General features: G+C 51.4%; 3 protein-coding genes across 5 annotated transcripts; 2 read left to right on the plus strand and 1 right to left on the minus strand.

The window, feature by feature from the left end:
- The first annotated feature begins 4,230 nt into the window (after positions 1–4,230).
- Positions 4,231–5,497, plus strand: LOC309350052 (small ribosomal subunit protein uS14). The gene is made up of 3 exons (XM_081876569.1): positions 4,231–4,339; positions 5,021–5,120; positions 5,345–5,497. The coding sequence occupies exons 1-3, from the start codon at positions 4,278–4,280 to the stop codon at positions 5,351–5,353; spliced, it is 171 nt and encodes a 56-aa protein (XP_081732695.1). The 5' UTR covers positions 4,231–4,277; the 3' UTR covers positions 5,354–5,497.
- A 3,539-nt stretch (positions 5,498–9,036) lies between these two features.
- On the plus strand, positions 9,037–17,702 carry LOC309349904 (uncharacterized protein). 3 transcript variants are annotated; one of them, XM_081876318.1, is made up of 5 exons: positions 9,037–9,159; positions 10,291–11,125; positions 12,504–12,633; positions 13,775–15,997; positions 17,162–17,702. In XM_081876318.1, the coding sequence occupies exons 1-4, from the start codon at positions 9,065–9,067 to the stop codon at positions 14,467–14,469; spliced, it is 1,755 nt and encodes a 584-aa protein (XP_081732444.1). In that variant the 5' UTR covers positions 9,037–9,064; the 3' UTR covers positions 14,470–15,997; positions 17,162–17,702. The 3 variants fall into 3 exon arrangements, with proteins under 3 accessions (XP_081732444.1, XP_081732442.1, XP_081732443.1); XM_081876316.1 differs by lacking the exon at positions 9,037–9,159 and adding an exon at positions 9,680–9,864; XM_081876317.1 differs by lacking the exon at positions 9,037–9,159 and adding an exon at positions 9,680–9,864 and having other exon boundaries at positions 17,165–17,702.
- A 1,124-nt stretch (positions 17,703–18,826) lies between these two features.
- LOC309350050 (small ribosomal subunit protein uS14) lies at positions 18,827–20,259 on the minus strand. The gene is made up of 3 exons (XM_081876538.1): positions 20,108–20,259; positions 19,211–19,310; positions 18,827–18,979 (listed from the first exon to the last, which is right to left on the minus strand). The coding sequence occupies exons 1-3, from the start codon at positions 20,167–20,169 to the stop codon at positions 18,971–18,973; spliced, it is 171 nt and encodes a 56-aa protein (XP_081732664.1). The 5' UTR covers positions 20,170–20,259; the 3' UTR covers positions 18,827–18,970.
- Between the last annotated feature and the right edge of the window lie 1,618 nt (positions 20,260–21,877).

The following is a 21,877-nucleotide window of genomic DNA, read 5'->3' on the forward strand; positions in this document are numbered from 1 at the left end:
CGAGGTACTATTTCTCGGTTAGGGGAGTCTGTAACCTGAAGCGTCTATAACCTGAAGTGTCTGTAACCTGAAGCGTCTATAACCTGAAGTGTCTGTAACCTGAAGCGTCTGTAACCTGAAGCGTCTGTAACCTGAAGCGTCTGTAACCTGAGGTACCACTGTACTTAAATCTGGCACTGTTTGGAATACAGTGGACTTCCGGGTTGACGCGATCGGATTAATGGCGGATTCCCTCCGAGCTCCGGGGGGAATCGGCTCCGCTGAGAACGGGTCTTGCCGCGCCGGCGACGCGGGGACCCTTAGAAACCACAGGTGCGGATACCTGTGGACTTGGTGACTCGGTGGGCACCTTAAGCGCCCTCCTCGACAGTCAAAGAGCCTTTTTAAAGGCTGCGGAGAAGGTACGAGGAGTGGCGTGGTGCTGAGAGTAGACCGCTACCTCAGTGGAGTGAAGCCGCAAGCCATTGCCGGAGAGCGTCAACTTTCTTCCCGACATTTGGACCGAAAGTAAACGCCCCGTGAGTAAAGGAAATTCGAACTTTAAAAGAAATTTTATCCCTAATCTGGCGATCGGGGGGGATGTGCTAAAGGGAAGTCTGCAACCCCCCTCATACAGACAATTTAAAGCAAGGAGCGAAAGCCTAAAATCAGAGAGAAATAATCTCGTGTCTTTTGGAGATTGACAGAGATTTTATCAATTTATGTGAACAAGTCGTTTGTTTTTTTTTGTTGTTGTTTTTTCTAAGCTGTGCTGGAGGAAAGAGGAGAGTTTTAGAAAATTTCTGTGTACCCCCCCCCCCGAACCTGGGAGTACCCTGTATCAGCCTAGCGTGAAAGAACAGGGTTTTGACAGCTGTCAAGTGAGCTGTCAAACGGCAGGACTAAGAGAACTGTATTACTTTATATCTCTTGGATTTACAAAGTGTTATATTCAACTAGAAGTGGTTGGAAACAAAGTAAATAACAAGGTAAAAAGACTGTTGGTATAGAACTTTAACAATGGCAATCCCTCTAGAGGGGACTGGAGACATTACAATGGCTGCCGAAGGAAAACTACTAGCAGAAATAGAAAGAGCCTTCTTTCTCGTGGGAACTTTACAAGAGCAAGCTATGATTATGGATAAACAATTGATGACCTTGATCTCTAAGACAAGTAATCCTGCTGATGGAATGAAGGAATTGACTCTGAAAGATTCTGCAGCTGAACCAGAAAAGACATCTTTGGAGTTGGAGGAAAAACAGGTTGAAGGGGAGAAAGTACAGATATTAAATTTCTTACAGGACTCCTTACAGCCAAGGAACAGAGAAGCCCTTTGGATTACAAGTCATGGAGGGAGAAAAGCAAGGGAGGAAGCCGCTGGACACAATAAAATATGGGAAGTTAAAAAAATAAAGAAATATAACTTTGGGGACCTTTGGCAGAACCTTGGCAGCAAGTCCTTCTAACTAGGACTGATCTGAGAAAGGATGAAGAGACCCCCCGAGACTTGAAGACCAATAAAATGGATTACCAACAGAACAGGCAGGGAGAGACTGAAATAGACTTAAAGGCCTCCGACGTGAGAAATCCGGGCTAGGGATCTTAGAAGAGGACAGTTATTTTGGAAGGGACAGATACCTGGGCAGGGAGGGAAGGGGAAAAGTAGACTTTAAAATTTTATGATTTTTGGGTTTTTTATAATGTTGATTCATATTTTAATATAAAAAAAGGGAAATTTTTGGTATAAGAATCTTGATTGATCTTAGAATAAGGATCTAATGTATATAAGCAAAGGATTATTGAATTGGGCCTAACAAAAAGAATCAAATTTAAACATAATAAGAATAGGATTGGGGAAGGAAATAAGAACTTGCTGAATTTAATATGGAAATTGGGATGTATGGGGGGGGGGGAAGTCAGGGAAAGAGGGTTATGAAAGCAAGGATATGAAATCATTTATATGTCTGTGTGTGTGTTGTTATAAAATGTGAAAATCCAATAAAAAAATTTTTTTAAAAAAAGGAATACAGTGGTACCTCGGGTTACATACGCTTCAGGTTACAGATACACAGTACCGGCACCAACTTCTTCTCTTTTTTTGTTAAAAAAGTGCAGCACATACTGTAACAACTTCATGGTGAGAACCAGCACCTCTTATTCAAGAAAAAAGCACTGGCTATACTTTGTGCAAACCAGCCAGGTGCCTTAACTGCATCCTTTTCTTCAGCCTCTCTTGTGCTTGTACCTCGCGCTCATTAAAAAGAGACCAGCCCACAACGATGTTTGTCAGCTTTTCCTCTTGTAATGCATAATCATCCTGAAAGAGCAGTCCGCCTGGCAGATTGGCATCTAGTAGACTAGAGCAAGAGCGATTCTCCATGTGCATGCACAGCTTTTGTGCCTCCGGTGTATTTATATTTTGCATTTATGTTTCACAAGGTGCGAAAGAAGGGCTTTGCACCTTTATACAATGTGCATGTGTGCTTGGGCCCAGGGTCTTTTGCCTCACCATCCCCACTACTGATTCCCAGCTTCCACCCCCCCCCCCCCAAAAAAAAAGTGTCCCCGGATTCATTGAAAAAGAATCTGGTAAGCATACCTTAAATTGCTCCCACAAAACCCTGGCAGTCTCTGGGACTCCAGGATGCACCATGAAGACCAGGGCCCTGCAAGGGTGATGATCAGGGGTGATGGGACTTGTAGTCCCAAACATCTGGAAACCAGTTTAGGGACAGCTTCAATGGACCATGTCTGGGAATCGGAATATACATTGTGGGGGATCACGTTTTCCCCCATTTCTAAATGAAGCTGAGTTGCTCATTTACCCTGTGATTTCACTTCTGGAAGGGCTTATCTGTTTCCGCAACTAAAAGATCCTCAAAGCATCTTCTTTCCCCCTTCCTATGCCGGAGCGCTGCTGCACTGACCCCTGCTGGCGGCTGGGGGAAGTGCGCGCGGCCCGAGCGGCAATTCCGGGCTCTGGCCAGGAGGAGGCGGTCGCGCAGCGCAGGAGCCCATTGGAGAAGTTCTTGGCAGAAATGCAGCCCAGCGGGGAGAGCAGGGGCAAACTCCCTTTCCCGGCCAAGCCTCCCCCCAGCCCGCTCCCTCCCCGAGATCTCCGGGCCAGCGGGGCCCGTGGCTGTTCCTGCGGGCCGAGGAGCTCCTGCAAGCGGCCCGTGACCCTCTGCCTGATCCGGGGGGCAAAAGAATTGGGGGGTTGGGGGGTTGGAGGACGAGTTCCCTTGATGGAATCTCTTGTGGAATAAATGCATTGAGCATGGTTCTTTCTGCAGCGTCTCTCTCCCAATTGCACTTCTCATTATTATTATTATTATTATTATTATTTTGTTGCATTAAATCCAGCAAAAGAGTCTGGGTTTGGCTTTGTTTCCCCGGTGAGGCTGCAGCGCCCCTCTCCGAATTGCCCTTATTCTGATTATTATTATTAATTTGTACAGTACTGAATCCAGCAAAAGAGTCTGGGTTTGGCTGTGTTGCCCCGGTGAGGCTGCAGCGCCTCTCTCTTCCAATTACTATTATTATTAATATTATTATTCTTAATTCCGGCAGCAAAAGAGTCTGGGTTTGGCTGTGTTTCCCCGGTGAGGCTGCAGCGCCTCTCTCTTCCAATTATTATTATTATTAATAATAATATTATTCTTCTTCATTCCGATGAGCAGCAAAAGAGTCTGGGTTTCGCTGTGTTGCCCAGGTAAGGCTGCAGCGGCTATTCACAGGCGCGGTCCCACTACTGATCGGCACGGGAGTTTTGACCTGCTCCGTCTCCGACCTGGGCCGGTTCACCCCTCCTTGGGCAACCTGGCGCGCCTCGGCTCCCCGGGGCTCGCCATATTGATGCCGAACTTAGTGCGGACACCCGATCGGCATAGCCCACAGCAGCCCCGAACTCCTGAGCTCAAGCGATCCGCCAGACTCAGCCTCCAGGAGTAGCTGGATTACAGGCACGCGCCACCGCGCCCGGCTGGGCAAGAAAGCGCGGAGAGAGGCTCTTGGCTCGGCGCGCCGTGACGTCAGGGGGTGGAGACGGGGCGGGGCCTCGGGGCAGCGCAGGAGGAGAGGGGGCGGGAGAGGCTGCTCCTCCGCCAGCGCGTGCGCAGTGGGGCCCAGCTGGGCGAGAAAGCGGGGAGAGAGGCTCTTGCCTCGGCGCGCCGTGACGTCAGGGGCGGGGCCTCGGGGCCGGCGCGGGGCACGACGGGAGAGGCTCTTCCTCTTCCCCCCCCACATGCGCCTGCGCAGTGGGGCGCGGCCTTTCCCTCCTCGCCAGGCGCCGAGCAAGATGGGGCACCAGCAGCTCTACTGGAGCCACCCGAGGAAGTTCGGCCAGGGGTCCCGATCCTGGTGGGTGGAGGGAAGGGGGAGCGGGGGAGCGGGGGAGGATTAGGGAGGGAAGGAGGAGGGAGCCCCGCCGCCACGAGGCGCCTCAGGGAGGGAGAGGGGGGCGGGGGGGAGGAAAGAAAGGGCAGCCAAGCCCGGGGGGGGGAGTATGGGGAGGGGGGTCCCATCCCCCGGCTGACCCCCCAGGCCTCCCTCTCTCCCCCCCCACAAGGGTGAGCCCCGCCGCCACGAGGCGCCTCAGGGAGGGAAAGAGGAGGCGAGGGGGGGGGAGGAAAGGGCAGCCAAGCCCAGAGGGGGGGCTCTGAGGGGAGGGGGAGTATGGGGAGGGGGGTCCCCGTTCCCCCTGACCCACAGGCCTCCCTCTCTCTCCCCCGTGGGAGGGGGACGGAGGGGTGCCTCCTCCGAGGGGAAGAGGAGGGAGTAAAGGGAGTGGGGGGGTTCCTCGTGCCTCCTCGGATGACCCCCAGGCCTCCCTCTCTCTCCCTCGTGGGAGGGGAGCTCTTCCTCTGAGGGGTGGGGGGGAGTATAGAGAGGGGGGGTCCCCTGACCCACTGGGGGTCTCTCCTTCTCTCCCCATTCCCCACCATGGGAGGGGGCAGAGGGGGCGCTTGCTCCGAGGGGGGAGGGAAACAGGGGTCCTCATCCCTCCTGACCCCCAGGCCTCTTCCTCTACCCCCCCCCCAGCCGCGTCTGCTCCAACCGCCACGGCCTGATCCGCAAGTACGGGCTCAACATGTGCCGCCAGTGCTTCCGCCAGTACGCCAAGGACATCGGCTTCATCAAGGTGAGGTGGAGGGCAGGAACGAGGGAGGGGGCTCTGGGACGGGGCAGGGGGGCAGCGAGGGCCGTCAGCCCTGCTCCTTGCGCTTCCCTGATGGCGGGCAGAAGGGGCGAGGAGCGAGTTGCTCCTTCCCAAGAGGAGAGATGCCCCAGAGGAGAAAAAGGGGCCTCTGGGTTCTGGAGAAAGTCGCACTGAAGGTCTTCACTCTTCTCTCTCCCACTTTTCAGCTGGATTAAACATCCGTCCACCCGCAGAGATGGCCTGAAGAGGACACCAAACATGGAAGCTGCTTCAGCCGGATGAGACCCTCTTGCCACACATAAGATGCTTTTGTGTACAGAAAAATAAAAAATAGGGACTTGTTTGCCCAGATTCTCAAACTCTGATGTGATGCTCATGATTTGACATAGTTCTAAAGTCAGAGCAAATAGCGCTTGGGAAGAAGGAGATGGCAGGGGTTGGATGCAGCACCCAAAAGGGGCCTTGTCATCTTATGGCCCATATCCATGGTATGAGTTAGGAGCCTAACTGAAGAGGAGTCTTAGTTACAGAGAGACTCCTCTGTTTCCTGACTCTTTCTTTTGTACCCAGTTGCTTCTCATAACAACATAAAAGAGTCCGGCATCTGGTTCAGGCTAGTGGCAGCATGCCCAGCCTTGCAGTGGCCAACCTGGCACCTATGGGAATCCTTTAAGTAGGACCTTCCTGCAGTTTCCAGCAAAGGGAATTTAGAAGCATGGTGTCTCCGGCCTTTCTTGACCCTCACTTCCTCTTGGGTTCCTCAGCAGGAGAGTTGCAATGCGCAGCACGCATGTCGCCTCAGCAGGTTTATAAAATGTCAGGTTGGGCGCAGGACAGAGGTTTCAAATGTCCAGTTTTCTCCAGCCAGGGGTGGAAGTTGTTGCCTTCTAATCAACTTCACACTCCCATCTAAATGAAGGTTTAAATTCCCAAGTTTTTGTGCTTTATATTTTATTTCTATTTTAATAAATAATTGCTGCCAATTTAACAAAGCAGATTTGTTGAACGATCTAAAGGGGTTTGTTGTGGGTGTTTTTACATCAAAAGAGGTTGGAACCACTTGCAGTTTCACTATAGATAACATTCCCCACATGGAACTGCCATTTGGTGTGGCAAAGTTTCTTGACTGGCATGATTTCATCCTTCCTTTTTCAACCTTGTACCCTTCAGTTCCCAAAGGGTAGCCTGAGCATGCATGTCACTTGACCATAGACCCACAGTGCTCAAGGCATCTACTAGCCTCAGCCTGCGAAGGAGCTAGAATTATAGGCCAGAGCCACTTTGCCCAGCTGGTTTATATCCTCCAGACATAAGTTTGAATCTTGATAAGGTGATCTATGCATCAGCCAGTAGATGGCAGGAGAGAGAGAGAGATTATACCCGCTATTCTATGTATGTACATCTAGAATTTTTAAGCGGTGGAGTTGTAGCGATGAGACCTCTGAAGCTCAAGGCAGCTAGGAAGCCATTTTCTCTAATGCAAGCTTGGGGGGAGTCAGTAACAAGGAAAATACATTTTGCAGGTGCTAAAATGAATGGGTAAAGAAACTGTAAAACAGGCAATGAAATGCCAGTTGAACCACTAAAATTCCAAATCTGAATGCCATACCAGACTGCGCTGGAGGACCTCACCAGGGCAATCTCACCACAGATTGGTGGGAGTCTTCCCTAGAAATCCACATATTGAGGGGGGTGAAGCTGGATGTCCTGGGTTCAAGTCCTGGCCTGCCGGAAACCGGAGAGCTGCTTTCCGCCAGTCTGTGCTAGAGAGATCAATTATTTCAGTGGTTTTCAACCTGTGTGCCGTGGCACCCTCAGTTGCCTTGAAGGGTGGTCAGGGGTGCTGTGGGCAACACTGGCCTCTGTCCCTCTTTCCTTCCCTCCCTCCTCTGATGCCCTCTTGTGTCTCTGCCTCCCCAAGGCTTGCATGGCTGTGTGCTGCAGCAGCCCTGGCTACAAGCTCTGCAGGTGAAAGGTGCCTCTGGGGCTGGCCGGGGGTTGCTTCCGAGGGCCCTGCGGGCCAGTGTGAGGAGGTGCCACTCTTTGGGGTGGGTGGGGGCAGCTCAAAGACCAGTGGCATAAGCTGCGGTTGCCCAGAGGAGCAAGGAGAGGGGAGAGGAGAGGTTGAAGGAACACTCCACAAGGGAGGGTGTTCAAAAAAGGGTGAGGCAATGGGGTGACCTAACTGGGCTCCTGAGCCCCACAGGAATGCAGCAGAAAGAATGGAGTAGGTCAAGGGAGCCATGGACTCAAGAAGGTTTTCTGATTCAGTATAAGGCAGCTTTTATGTTCCTGCTAATCTATGGCTTTTTAAATCTGTGGGAGGGAGGTTATTGGTTTGCTTTTGTTTGATTATGTGTTTTTCTTTTGTGAACTGCCCTGGGATCTTTGGGATGCTTTTGAGAGCCAGTATGGCATAATGGTTGGAGAGTCGGGCTGGGACTTGGGAGGCCAGGGTTCAAATCCCCCACTCAGCTGTGAACTTCACTAGGTGATCTCTGGGGCCGGTCACTGCTTTCTCTCAGCTTACCCTACTTCGCAGAGTTGTTGTGCAGAATTAATAGGAGAGAGACCCATGCACGCTGCCTAGAGCTTCTTGGAGGAAAAGGAGAGATAGGAATGCAATAAATAAATAGGTAAATGATGGTTTGCTGCTGGGGGGGGGGGGCGCTTCAGTCTCCTAAGCGCTTTCTCTGATATCCAACACTTTTAAATTCAGCTTCTGAAAATAGTACTCCATTCACTTCCTCTCGTAACATCTTCAGTTTGTGTCTGGCCAGGTAAAAATTGCTCCCTGTGCCAACTTTACGATCCACCTAGAAATAAAGGCCTTTATCAGCTCCAAGCCATCCTTACACCCTCCTCTAGCTGGGACCAGAGCTGGATTTAAAGGCAGAGCATCAAGTCAATATAGCATCCAGGGGCTTCCCAAAAGCCATTAATGGAATATGCCAGGTTGGAGGTTGCTTAAACAGCTGCAGACATGTGCAGGACTAGCCCATGATCAGGCAGGGGAGAAGAGCAGAGAAATCTGGCTTCTGGATCCATCCCCTTCTGACAGTAGTCAGACACTCCAACAGAAAGAAGCCCACAAGCAGGACCGGAACAGCAGCAGCAAATCTCTCCTGGCTGCTGATTCCTCTCAGCAACTCACCTTCATGAGCTCCTGCCTATTGTTTCTGTGCGGATGTGATACTGTGCAATAGCAGCCGTGCTAAAAATTACTGGGTGATATCCAATTAAGCCACCCATTCATTTCATTTCCACGGGCCCCATTTTGAGCATGATTAATGTCCGTAGAGAGCCATTTAGTCCAGCCCCTGCAATGCAGGGATCACAGCTCAAGAATCCTACATTGCCTTTGCTGTTGGGCGCAAGGAAATAAATTATGTCGATCATTTAAATGCCCTGCTGTCTCCCAAAGTTGCACTCAATATTTTTTTTTAAGAGGAAAGAATCGTTAAGATAATAGAAGCAATAAATAGCATCAGAATACGAAACAGCAGGAGATCAGAGCAAAGGGTTGAGAAGAGGGCGGGGGGGGGGGAAATCCCTCGCAGGCCAGAGAGGACTTTGCAAGGTTGCAAGGTTTTTAGCTGGGGCAATCAGAGTAAAATGCACTTTTTCACTACTGATTCAAAACCCTAAAATGTATTTTATAGAACTGACTTTTTCATTTCTATTCTTTGCATATCGTATTGTTGTTTTATTGCTATGGCCGGTGGCTGACGCAAATAAAGATTCATTCATTCGTTCATTCATTCATTCACAAAGCGCAGCCAGGGAGACGTCTCCGATCTCTCCATTCTTCTCCATGGGGAGATTTCACTTCCGTTCCGGGGCGAAGGAAGGAAACGAGCCCGGAAGTTCAGCCCCAAACAAAAATAATAATAATCCTGCGGTGACTCTAGCCTTTCCCTATCTCTATGCGAAGCCGTGCACGGGGAAGGTTTGCTACTAAAGAGCGCAGCAGCAGAGAAAGAGGCGGACCGGGGAGGAGGGGGGGGGGGCACGTGCACAGGTGAGATGCGGGAGGTGCATTGCAAAGAGGGAGGGGGGGACAAAGGGTGGCCAGGTCCTTGCAAGACCCCCACATTCAGCTGATCTTGCAACACCCACCCCCCATGTAAGATGCCAGCTGTGCAGCATCAGTGAATTTGTCCGGGGAGGGGGCTCTTTGCAACGATAGGGGAGGGAACCCATTGGGGTGGGAAGGGAGGGGGCAGAGACGGGTTGTTTCTGTATCTAGGTAGCCCTGGCTATGGAGATACAAGCGGAGGGAGGGTTATTGGCTTCTTGTTTCTATTTTTATTATGTATTTTATGTTTTTAGACTGTGATTTTATCTTGTGAACCACCCTAAGACCTACGGATATGGGGCGGTAAAGAAATGTAAATCGATTAAATAAGGCCAGGGCAGAGGGTGGGGTGTGGGTGTGTTTAGAGAGGCATCTCCATGGAGAGGGGCAGGTTAGGGGGGGCCCTGATCCATGCATCTCCTGCAGGGTGAGCAGGCCAGGGGGAGACCATTGACTTTACTGGGCAGAAAGCAGCTTTGCATGCTCCCAGAAGGTCCCGCCCTCCATGCCAGGCAAAGCAGAGGTAGCTCTGCACCCTCCCTGGATCAGAGTCCTTTCTTCCCGGGAGACACATGCCCAGAACTCTAGTGGGAGCATCCATCTGCCCTTGCAGTCCTCAACTGGAGAGGCAACAGCTGGTTGCTGTGGGTGAGCCTCTTCTTCATGATCTCATCTTCCCCATCTTATTCTGCCAGAGCCAAGATTTTGAGGGATTTGAGCTGGAAGGTTTCTTCACCTTTCATCCACAGAAGGCCTATCTGACCACTTCCATTCTCACCTCCTCCGGCCCCTCCTGAACTTGACGATCGCAAGATGATGAATCTGGTTTTGGGAAATGGTTTACTTTCGAATTCACTCTGGGTGCTCCAACAGCAGACAAGAGACTGTAGTTCTGGCTGCATTTACAGAATAAATAGGGTGGGTTTTTAAAAAATCTTTTGGAAACCCACTAAAACAGGCACAATGTCCATGTTATTTGCTGTATGGCCAGTTTGTTTAGAAATGAAAGGCGAAGGGTCTTCTGGAGGCTGATAGCTCCTTTGCTCCAATTCTGCCTTTCCTCTTCCTCGACAGGAGCTCAGCGCAGCTGTCCAGATTGCTGGCGTTTATTCCTGAGCTGCTGGAGTTACTGGCGAAGATGAAGATGGAGGAAGACGCCACGACAGGATGCGCCCCAGAGGAGGCACTGGAGGGGGCAGGAAGAGACCAGGACCAGGACGCTGTAGACTGCAAACCCAAGATGGAGGACAGAAGGCAGCCCCCGGAATCAATGAGATCCCCTCAGAAAGCAGCTCCGCAGCCGGTGAAAGAGGAGCCGGAAGAGGGCTTCTCCCACCAGTGGGAATCCCAGTGGCAGGACTTTCTGAGGACGGTGGAGCCCCCTTGCCAGGGCCCAGAAGCCCAGCCTGAGGAGCCCACGCCGTGGGGCGACACAAAGGCCTTCCTGGCCTCTTTTGAGCAAGTGGCCTCCGCCTGCCGCTGGCCCCGGGAGGAGTGGGTGGCGCGGCTCTTGCCGGCCCTCCGAGGAGAAGCCGAGTTGGCCTTTGGCTTGCTGGAGGACAGAGACCGGGAGGACTACGGGAAGGTCAAGGCGGCCCTCTTGCGCAGAGATGCCCTCGGCCGGGAGAGGCGGCGGCAGCACTTCCGGCGCTTCGGCTATGGGGAGGCCAAGGGGCCCCGGGCCGTCCATGGGCGGCTCCAAGAGCTGTGCCACCAGTGGCTGGCCGTCGAGAGGCACTCCAAGGAGCAGATCCTGGAGCTCCTAATCCTGGAGCAGTTCCTGACCGTCCTGCCGCCCGAGATCCAGGGCTGGGTGAGGGAACGGGGCCCCGAGACCTGCTCCCAGGCAGTGGCCCTGGCCGAAGACTTTCTGCTCAGGCAACAAGGGGCCGAAGGTGACGGAAGCCAGGTGATTTCTCCGCAAAGTTCCTCTGCGGTGGGACTTAAGGATCTGGGTCCAGAAAGCGCACCTCCAGGTCTAGTTTTTGGGTACAGCTGTGCCCACAGCCTGGCCTGGCCTGACCCTCACAGTTGCCCCACAGAGTAAATAACAGGACACCCGAAATCTAGATGCTCAAGTTTGCATTGCATTCCTATTTTCCCTTCCTTCCGATATAGGTAGGAAAGCCTTACTGGTTAATAATGATCATGATAATTTTATTATTTGTCTCCTGCCTATCTGGCTGGCTTGCCCCAGCCTCTCTGGGTGGCTTCAAACATATATAAAAACTTCCCAATGCAGGGCTGCCTTCAGATTTTCTTCTAAAGGTTATATAGTTACTCATCTCTTTGACACCTGATGGGAGGGCGTTACACAGGGTGGGTGCCACTACCGAGAAGGCCCTCTGTAAATAATTATTGCACCTTTTCCTCCAAGGAGCTCCAGGCAGCGTACATGGCTCTGCTCCTCATTAATCCCCACACCAACCCCCTTGTGAGGTAGATCAGGCTGAGAGGCAGTAGGGGGGCCTTCAAGGTCACCCAGGGAGCTTCCAGGCTGAGTGGAGATTTGAACCCTGGTCACCGAGGTCATAGTCTGACACTCTAACCACTACGCCACCCTGGCTTTCTGGTCAGCCATGGTCACCAACCTTTTTGGGACCGTTGGGCACATTTTGAATGTTGAGAAAGTGCTGTGGGCTTCCACGGTGAGTGTGGTGTGGCATAATGCAAAATTAGAAAAATATAGTCGTTGCTCTTTCTCTCACCCACAATCTTATGCTTGCCATGCAGTCACCCAGGTTTTGCTGGTCCTGACCGTGGACATCACCCAATATTGATTTCACCCCCCCACACACACACACACATGCAGCATGTAGAGACCGCTAACAAGCATTAGTCTCTCTCACAAACACTCATACATATATTGTACCTCTCTCTCTCTCTCTCTCTTGCACACTCCTCCCTCTCTCTCCCCAAGTGCATCTCTCTCAGTCGCAGCCACAGAGCAGGCTGGAGAAACCCACCACCCGTTGCCCAGATAGGCCTCTGCATTAGCTAGAAGATGCATCCGCTGAGGGTCCTGCTCTTCCCTCTGTGGCCTCCCCCTGGCCAGTTGCCCCAGGCAGAAAGCCCCCCGGAGCTCCTTCGCTCTGTCCTGCTGGAGCTCCCCTCCGGCTGGGGGCCGGTTGCTGTGGGTGGGCGACAATCAGACTCCGAATTCCTGGAGACAGGCAGCCTGTATCTGAGCCCCCAATGTGGCCATGGGGCTGCTAAGTTGAGACTGGGATAGCGAATTGGGATCTAGGGGGTCCCTGTTCTGAAAGGCTTCCTTGCTGCTCTTGCAGGTGGCCTTTGAGATGGTGGCTGTGAATTTCTCCAAGGTAGAAACAGCTCCTGAAGGTGGGGAGCAGGAGGGGCCCCTGTGCGCTGAAACAAAGCAGGAGGAGGAGGAGGACCAGGAAGCCAGCAAGTTGGGTAAGAGGGGAGTGCCTTGCGCCCGAGTTCCTGCTGGTCTGAGTTCCTTGTTTCTCTTCAGAAAAGCTCAGGAGATGCTCTTGGCATTAGAATATCCAGGCTCTTTGGGGTTTCTAAGGGTGGGAGGTGGGGACAGTGCCCTGAAAAAACACTCTCTCGATGCAATTTGTATTTCTCTCTGGTAGCTCCCATTGTTATCCTTACCTATGCATTCATTGCTGGTGTAATAATAATAATAATAATAATAATAATAATAATAATAATAATAATAATAATAATTTATTATTTCTGCCCTGCCCATCTGGCTGGGCTTCCCCAGCCACTCTGGGCGGCTTCCAACAAAATATTAAAATACCGTAATGCATCAAACATTAAAAACTTCCCTAAAGAGGGCTGCCTTCAAAACTGCAAACAGATCTATTTAAAACAAAGCAAGCACAATACAAAGAAGGAGGCGTTCTTGTAGAGATTCGTTCATTCATTCACTGGGAAAGCCTGTAGGAACAAATATATCTTCAATTGTTTCAGGGATGTGCAGATAGTTGGTGCCTGTTGTATCTCAGCAGGAAAGCTACTCCACAGAACAGGAGCAACCCTGCTCTGAATAAATGTGAGGCAGGTAACTTAATTGCAGGATGGTACATTCCTCAGACGTACTGCGGCATTAAACTACATTAAACCAAACGTCCAGCAGTTATTTAGGTAAAACAACCTAAAGATTGCTTCGGCCTCTCTCAACTCCCTTCTGTGAGCTTGCTAATGCTGTTCCCCCTACTGAATGGGTCGTGTTATTTTTTGTTTGCTTATTAAATTTGTATATCACTCCCCCCCCCAAGGAGCTCAAAGTGGCATACACTGTTATCTTCTCCCCCATTTAATCCCAACAACCATGTGAGCTGGGTTTAGGCTGAGAGTGAATGACTGGCCCAATATCACCCAATGAGCTTCATGGCCCCGTGGGGTGGGGAATTTGAACCCTGGTCTCCCAGGTCCTTTGCCCCATCACGCTAACCACTACACCACCCTGCCTCCCCCTAATGTTCTGAATCTCCACCCTTTATTTCCCCCTGCTTTAAAACTCTTGTTTCTTTTCTCTAGCGCAGGGAAAGAGTCATTTGGGATTCTCTCTTTTCTTACGCAGGCAAAGAATGGATGGCCGCGCACGAGAGGGAGACGTTCACAGCGGAAGATTCGGGCCGAGCAGGGGTGTCCCTGTGGAAAGCGGAAGAGGTGGTTCCCCAGTGCCGCTTCCAGGAAAATGCTGCCGCCAGTCAGGAGAGGCCTGAGGGCCAGCTGAGGACCGACCCCGGAGACGCATCTCTACCTTATGGGGGAGATTACACAGCCCTCATTGTGACCACCGTCCAGGCAGGAGTGGACACAGGGAAGAAGCGGAATACCTGCCGAGCTTATGGGAAAAGCTTCAGCCCAGGTTCCAGCGTGCTCAAGAGCCGCCGAGCAGGAGCCAAAGCCCACAAATGCCAGGTCTGTGGAAAGTTCTTCCTTTCCGGCTCCAAGCTCATCATCCACCAGAGGACCCACACGGGAGAGAAGCCCTACGAATGCTCGTCTTGTGGGAAGACATTCAGGTCCAGCTCGGTCCTGTACCGTCACCAGAGGATCCACACGGGAGAGAAGCCTCACAAATGCCCCGTCTGCGGGAGGAGGTTTGGCAGCAACTCCAACCTCAATCGGCACCAGAGGATCCACACCGGGGAGAAGCCGTACAAGTGCGCGGAATGCGGGAAGAGCTTCATCCAGAGGGCCAACCTGAATAAGCACCACAAAATCCACCAGGGGGACGGGAAAAGCCAGGAGGGTTTCAGCACGAGCTGAAAGTGCAAAGTGGGTGTGACATGTGTGCACACAGGAGGAAACCGCTTAAGAGACCGGATCGCGCAGAGACACTTTTCAGAGGAATATTTCAGAAAAGGACACAGAAATTCCTGTGTTGCAGCAGGTTGGACTGGATGACCCTAAGGGTCCCCTCCTACAATTCTGATTCCACGAATTCCAGAAATCCCAGAGGCCTTTTTGGAACTGCTCCCTGTTCTGGGTGCATTGATGAGGTGCAAGATACCATGGGGTGAGGGGGGCACTACTGTGAGTGCGCTGGCTGCTCCGCATCATTCGCTCGCAGATGCTGAGCGCTTGGGAACGACCCTGGCAAGAGTGCTGTTGCCTTTTGCATGAAGACATCTGATTGCACAGGCTCCCTATGAAGTGAGGCCTTGCTCTCCGTGCAAGGCAAGATTGTGGGCTGTATTGTATGTTATGTGGAAAAAAGGAGAAGACAAATGTAAACACAAGATAATTTCAGTTGCATTCCTTCTTTAAAAACTCCCCTTGCTTTTTCTTCTTCTTTTAATACTGCCTTTCCTCAAAATCTCAGCCGAGGCAGCTTATAGTTTAAACATGTCCCTTTCATGTTGAGCTAAGGAGAGAGAATCACACCAGTAACATGAAGACAGCAACAGGCAAAGCCAGTGGTCAGTGCAATTGCAGTGGAGCACATTCAATGCTTTCATCAGTTAGGCAGAGAAAGGGCCTTAGCTCAGTGAGAAAGCATGTACTTGGCATGTAGAAGGAGCCAAGTTCAGTCCCCTATGGCATCTCCAGGCAGGGCTGGAGAAGACCCTCTCTGAAATCGCGGGGGGAGATGACACTGAACTAGTATCTGACTCCACCAGGCAGCTTTCTGGATGTGAAGTTGAGCATTCTGTTGACAGGGATCTCCTAAGGTTGCTTGGAGAGGCAGAAGGTTGTGCATTTATTTAGTTATTTATTTTTGTGTCCAACCAATTGATTCTCAGAGTATCCATCCCATTGAAATTAAGTACGGTAGGTCCATTAATTTCTATGGGATGTATTCAGCATAACTAAGGAGATTGCTCACTCCAGTAGCATTTCTGTTTGCCTGATGGGATGATTTCTCCTCCCTCCCACCACCCCAGCCAGTTTTTGGGGTGGGGGCAGGAAGAAAAGTCCCATTGCACTCTCTGATGGGAATGAAATTCCCAGGGGGCACCTGGGGGGGCAGAGCTCAAGAGGGTGATGGATTCGATCTAGAACCTTAAGTCACTAGGTGGACTGTGGGTTGCCTCCTACAAAACAGCTGATTCTTCTCCAGAAGCGGCATTTTCATTGGTCCAGCACAAACTGAGTGATCCCATCTCTGGAGCAAAGGCACCAACAAAGCCCAGGTAAATGAACCCGGAATGGAACCACTGACCGTTTTATTTTAATGGGAATTAGTTGAAATGACTGGTTTACGTATTTGTTTTCTCCAAAGAAGGACTTCAAATTCCCCAAACTGACCAGCTCTCAATTGTCTGTGGCCTGGACGATGGAGAGAAATTTTCAGGTAGCTCATGTGCATTTGGATCCTCTGATGATCTGAGAATTGTCAGGCTTCTGCAGAGGGGTTACTGAATCCTCCATTATGATACACCCAAAATAGGCTGCTGACATGGACCTAGCCAGGAATTTTTAAAACCAAGTTATCTGCAACACAATTGAAACAAAATAAAAAAATTCATTCCAGTAGCACCTTAAAGACCAACTAAGTTAGTTCTTGGTATGAGCTTTCGTGTGCATGCACACTTCTTCAGATACACTGAAACAGAAGTCACCAGACCCTTCTATATAGTGAGAAGGTGGGGAGGGGTATTACTCAGAAGGGTGGTGGGAATGGGTGATTGGCAGATAGCTGTGATGAGCCTGTTGACGACTCTTAACGACTGCAATAGGTCTTACAGGAAAAAGCAAGGGGTGAGAAGGTGAAAAATGGCTTTGTCATGTATAATGAGATAAGAATCCAAGGTCTTTGTTCAGACCAGGTCTCTCCATGGTTTTAAGTTTGGTAATAAGTTGCAATTCAGCAGCTTCTCTTTCCAGTCTATTTCTGAAATTCCTTTGTAATAGAACAGCTACTTTGAGATCTTGTATAGAATGTCCTGGGAGATTGAAGTGTTCTCCTACTGGTTTCTCTGTCTTGTGATTCCTGATGTCAGATTTATGTCCGTTTATTCTTTGGCATAAGGTTTGGCCTGTTTGTCCAGTAAGGTGTCCAATTTGGTCTTTAAGGTGCTACTGGAAGGAATTTTTTTATTTTGTTTTGACAATGGCAGATCAACACGGCTATCTATCTGTAACTGCAACACAATTGGTCAGTTAAGTATTTTATTTACTTGATTGGGGGGGGGCAGCTACCCCCTCTGCCCCCTCCTGGCTATGTCCATGACCCATGGGACCCTGAGATGCATGTACAGGCTAGTTAAGAGTCTGGTGAGTCACTGGGTACAAGAGTTAGGAGCAGTCCTTTTAAAGGAGAATCCAAGGGCAAGAGGATGAATAGACAGATCCACAGCTTGCTGCCTAGAAGAGCATCATTTGAGAAATGCTGTGAGTTGCCCCCTTTTGATGGCAGAAATGCTCAGGCTAAGACAACTCACCAACACACATCTTTTAGAAGTGAACTGATTCTTTCCCCCCTTGGGCTCTGACTGGGTTTCTCTCTTTATTCCAGCAGGTGGTGAAGGGAAGACAGGAAATGAGGGGAAACCGGACAGCATCTCATCAGAAAGAGGCAAGCCCGAGGAAATAATGGGAATTTTTGCTTCCAAGACGGAACAATGAAGCAAGGGGCAAACTAGATCAGAAAGAGGATACCACAAGTGAGGATAATGAATGTTGTGCACCTGTTGTGCTCAGGTGCTGCTTGCAGGTTTCCCACTGAGGAATCTCATTGCAAGAACAGAATGCTGGACTAGATGGGGCCCCTGGTCAGATCCAGCAGGGCTTCCAGTTTTTTAATATTGATTTGGGTTTAGATGAATTTAGGGACGAACTTTTTTGTTTATCAGTAGTTAAGGTTGTGTTTCCAAGCTTTTTTACTTGTAAACTAGGAGCGTTTGATGTTGTTTTAAAGATAAGCATCTTATTACCTAGTAACATCTGTATATAACTATGTAATTATCACTGTATTTACACCTACTGATTAGGTTGTGTGTGTTTTCCTCTTCTAAATTCCCAGCTATTACCTAGAATAAACACACTTTCATTCTAAATTACAAGAACAATTTTTTTAAATTGAGATCTATAGCAGTGTTCATCTACAAATTGAGATCTATAGCAGTGTTCATCTACAAATTGAACACATATTTGAGCATTTATATTTGGACCATCTCACTTACTCCTGCTCATTCCAAGTGGGTTTCCAAAAGCAGCCTACTTTTCTGAGCCATTGTATACATGATCGTTTTTTGAACATTAGATGCCAGGAACATAACCAGGAATATTCCACTTGCAGAGAATGTTTTCTACAGATCCATTTTGTTTAACAGGAGCCATATAATACAGGAGCCCAGTAAAGTCCTGCTGCCAAAGCAGGGGCCTGCTCTGCTTAAGCAGTTGTAAGATAAAACCCATATGGCATACAAAACAAGTAATGAGGAGTGTGGGTTTGGTCATAACAATAAAAAGAACTTTATACATGCGGGGGGGGGGAGTATATTATTTGGAAGAGGTGTGTATCTGAAGAAGTGTGCATGCACACGAAAGCCCATACCAATAAGAAACTTAGTTGGTCTCTAAGGTGCTACTGGAAGGATTTTTTTAATTTTATTTGGAAGATGGTTGTTGACATAATCCAGCTGGTTTTGCATTTTTCACCATGTAAAAATACGCAAAGTACCAGTATGTTTATTCCTATCTTTTCTGTATAATTTTAATTTTACTATGTCTGCTGCAAAAGGGAGGATGCTTATTATTTATTATAAATGGGCATCTAATGGAAGGCTTCCTTTTGAAAAATATTGGATGCCATCACAGGAAACCATTTTTAAAAATTGGCTCCTAGAAGGAAAACATGAAATTGGTCAGGCTATGTATCCTAAAAACAATTTCAAAGGTGAAGCATGTAGACCGATAATCAATTGTTTTAATTGTAGAGAACATAAACCAAACCATGAATTAAGTTTTTAAAGAAACCCCATTTGCTTTAAAAATTAAGAGCGTACGTGGAGATCCAAAGTACAGATGCTTGAATAATACTTGCTCATACCATGGATATGGGCCATAAGATGACAAGGCCCCTTTTGGGTGCTGCATCCAACCCCTGCCATCTCCTTCTTCCCAAGCGCTATTTGCTCTGACTTTAGAACTATGTCAAATCATGAGCATCACATCAGAGTTTGAGAATCTGGACAAACAAGTCCCTATTTTTTATTTTTCTGTACACAAAAGCATCTTATGTCTGGCAAGAGGGTCTCATCCGGCTGAAGCAGCTTCCATGTTTGCCGTCCTCTTCAGGCCATCTCTGCGGGTGGACGGATGTTTAATCCAGCTGAGAAGTGGGAGAGAGAAGAGTGAAGACCTTCAGTGTGACTTTCTCCAGAACCCAGAGGCCCCTTTTTCTCCTCTGGGGCATCTCTCCTCTTGGGAAGGAGCAACTCGCTCCTCGCCCCTTCTGCCCGCCTTTTAGTCTCAGGGAAGCGCAAGGAGCAGGGCTGACGGCCCTCGCTGGCCCCCCACCCCGTCCCAGAGCCCCCTCCCTCGTTCCTGCCCCCCACCTCACCTTGATGAAGCCGATGTCCTTGGCGTACTGGCGGAAGCACTGGCGGCACATGTTGAGCCCGTACTTGCGGATCAGGCCGTGGCGGTTGGAGCAGACGCGGCTGGGGGGGGGGTAGAGGAAGAGGCCTGGGGGTCAGGAAGGATGAGGACCCCTCTTTCCCTCCCCCCTCGGAGCAAGCGCCCCCTCTGCCCCCCTCCCATGGTGGGGAATGGGGAGAGAAGGAGAGACCCCCAGTGGGTCAGGGGACCCCCGTCTCCATACTCCCCCCCACCCCTCAGAGGAAGCGCTCCCCTCCCACGGGGGAGAGAGAGGGAGGCCTGGGGGTCAGGGGGAACGGGGACCCCCCGTACTCCCCCCTCCCGTCAGAGGAAGCGCCCCCTCAGACCCCCCCTCCCGGGCTTGCCTGCCCTTTCTCTCCCCCCCACCTCGCCCTCATAGAGCCCCAGAGGAGGGGGGCCTCCTTCTCTTTCCCTCCCTGAGGCGCCTCGTGGCGGTGGAGCTCACCCTTGTGGGGGGGGAGAGAGGGAGGCCTGGGGGTCAGGGGGGACGGGGACCCCCCTCCCCATACTCCCCCTCCCCGGGCTTGGCTGCCCGTTCTTTCCTCCCCCCCCCTCGCCTCCTCTTTCCCTCCCTGAGGCGCCTCGTGGCGGCGGGGCTCACCCTTGTGGGGGGGGAGAGAGGGAGGCCTGGGGGGTCAGCCGGGGGATGGGACCCCCCTCCCCATACTCCCCCTCCCCATACTCCCCCCCCTCTGGGCTTGGCTGCCCTTTCTTTCCTCCCCCCCGCCCCCCTCTCCCTCCCTGAGGCGCCTCGTGGCGGCGGGGCTCCCTCCTCCTTCCCCCCCCTACACCCCCCTCATCCTCCCCCCCTCCCCCGCCCCCCCTTCCCGCCACCCACCAGGATCGGGACCCCTGGCCGAACTTCCTCGGGTGGCTCCAGTAGAGCTGCTGGTGCCCCATCTTGCTCGGCGCCTGGCGAGGAGGGAAAGGCCGCGCCCCACTGCGCACGCGCGCGTGGGGAGGAAGAGCCTCTCCCGTCGTGCCCCGCGCCGGCCCCGAGGCCCCGCCCCGTCTCCGCCCCCTGACGTCACGGCGCGCCGAGGCAAGAGCCTCTCTCCGCGCTCCCTGGTCCAGCCGGGCCCCACTGCGCACGCGCTGGCGGAGGAGCAGCCTCTCCCGCCCCCTCTCCGCCCCCTGCGCTGCCCCGAGGCCCCGCCCCGTCTCCGCCCCCTGACGTCACGGCGCGCCGAGCCAAGAGCCTCTCTCCCCGCTTTCTCGCCCAGCCGGGCGCGGTGGCGCGTGCCTGTAATCCAGCTACTCCTGGAGGCTGAGTCTGGCGGATCGCTTGAGCTCAGGAGTTCGGGGCTGCTGTGGGCTATGCCGATCGGGTGTCCGCACTAAGTTCGGCATCAATATGGCGAGCCCCGGGGAGCCGAGGCGCGCCAGGTTGCCCAAGGAGGGGTGAACCGGCCCAGGTCGGAGACGGAGCAGGTCAAAACTCCCGTGCCGATCAGTAGTGGGACCGCGCCTGTGAATAGCCGCTGCAGCCTTACCTGGGCAACACAGCGAAACCCAGACTCTTTTGCTGCTCATCGGAATGAATAATAATAATAATAATAATAATAATAATCAGAATAAGGGCAATTCGGAGAGGGGCGCTGCAGCCTCGCCGGGGCAACACACCCAAACCCAGACTCTATTGATAATTCAAAGAGTAATAATAATAATATTATTAATAAGGCAATCAGAAGAAGAATAATAATTGGAAGAGAGAGGCGCTGCAGCCTCGCCGGGGAAACACAGCCAAACACAGACTCTTTTGCTGCTAGAAATCATAATCATAAAACATTTGTCTATTAGGGGCGATTCAGAGAGAGACGCTGCAGAAAGAAATGCATTTATTCTATCAAGGGCAAATAAATAGATTCCATCAAGGGACCTCGCCCCCTGCCTTTGCTCCTCGGATAAGACACTGGGTCCCTGGCCGCTTGCAGGAACTCCTCGGCCCGCAGGAACAGCCACGGGCCCCGCTGGCCCGGAGATCTCGGGGAGGGAGCGGGCTGGGGGGAGGCTTGGCCGGGAAAGGGAGTTTGCCCCTGCTCTCCCCGCTGGGCTGCATTTCTGCCAAGAACTTCTCCAATGGGCTCCTGCGCTGCGCCACCGCCTCCTCCTGGCCAGAGCCCGGAAGTGCCGCTCAGGCCGCGCGCACTTCCCCCAGCCGCCAGCAGGGGTCAGTGCAGCAGCGCTCCGGCATAGGAAGGGGGAAAGAAAGATGCTTTGAGGATCTTTTAGCTGCGGAAACAGATAAGCCCTTCTAGAAGTGAAATCACAGGGTAAATGAGCAACTCAGCTTCATTTAGAAATGGGGGAAAACGTGATCCCCCACAATGTATATTCCGATTCCCAGACATGGTCCATTGAAGCTGTCCCTAAACTGGTTTCCAGATGTTTGGGACTACAAGTCCCATCACCCCTGATCATCACCCTTGCAGGGCCCTGGTCTTCGTGGTGCATCCTGGAGCCCCAGAGACTGCCAGGGTTTTGTGAGAGCGATTTAAGGTATGGTTACCAGATTTTTGTCAATAAATCCGGGGACACTTTTTTTAAAAAGCTGAGTAGCATCAGGGAGTCAGTAGTGGGGATGGTGAGGCAAAAGACCCTGGGCCCA

The sequence above is a fragment of the Podarcis erhardii genome (genome assembly GCF_964252035.2).
Source record: "Podarcis erhardii genome assembly, chromosome: 1".
Taxonomy (NCBI): Eukaryota; Metazoa; Chordata; class Lepidosauria; order Squamata; family Lacertidae; genus Podarcis; species Podarcis erhardii.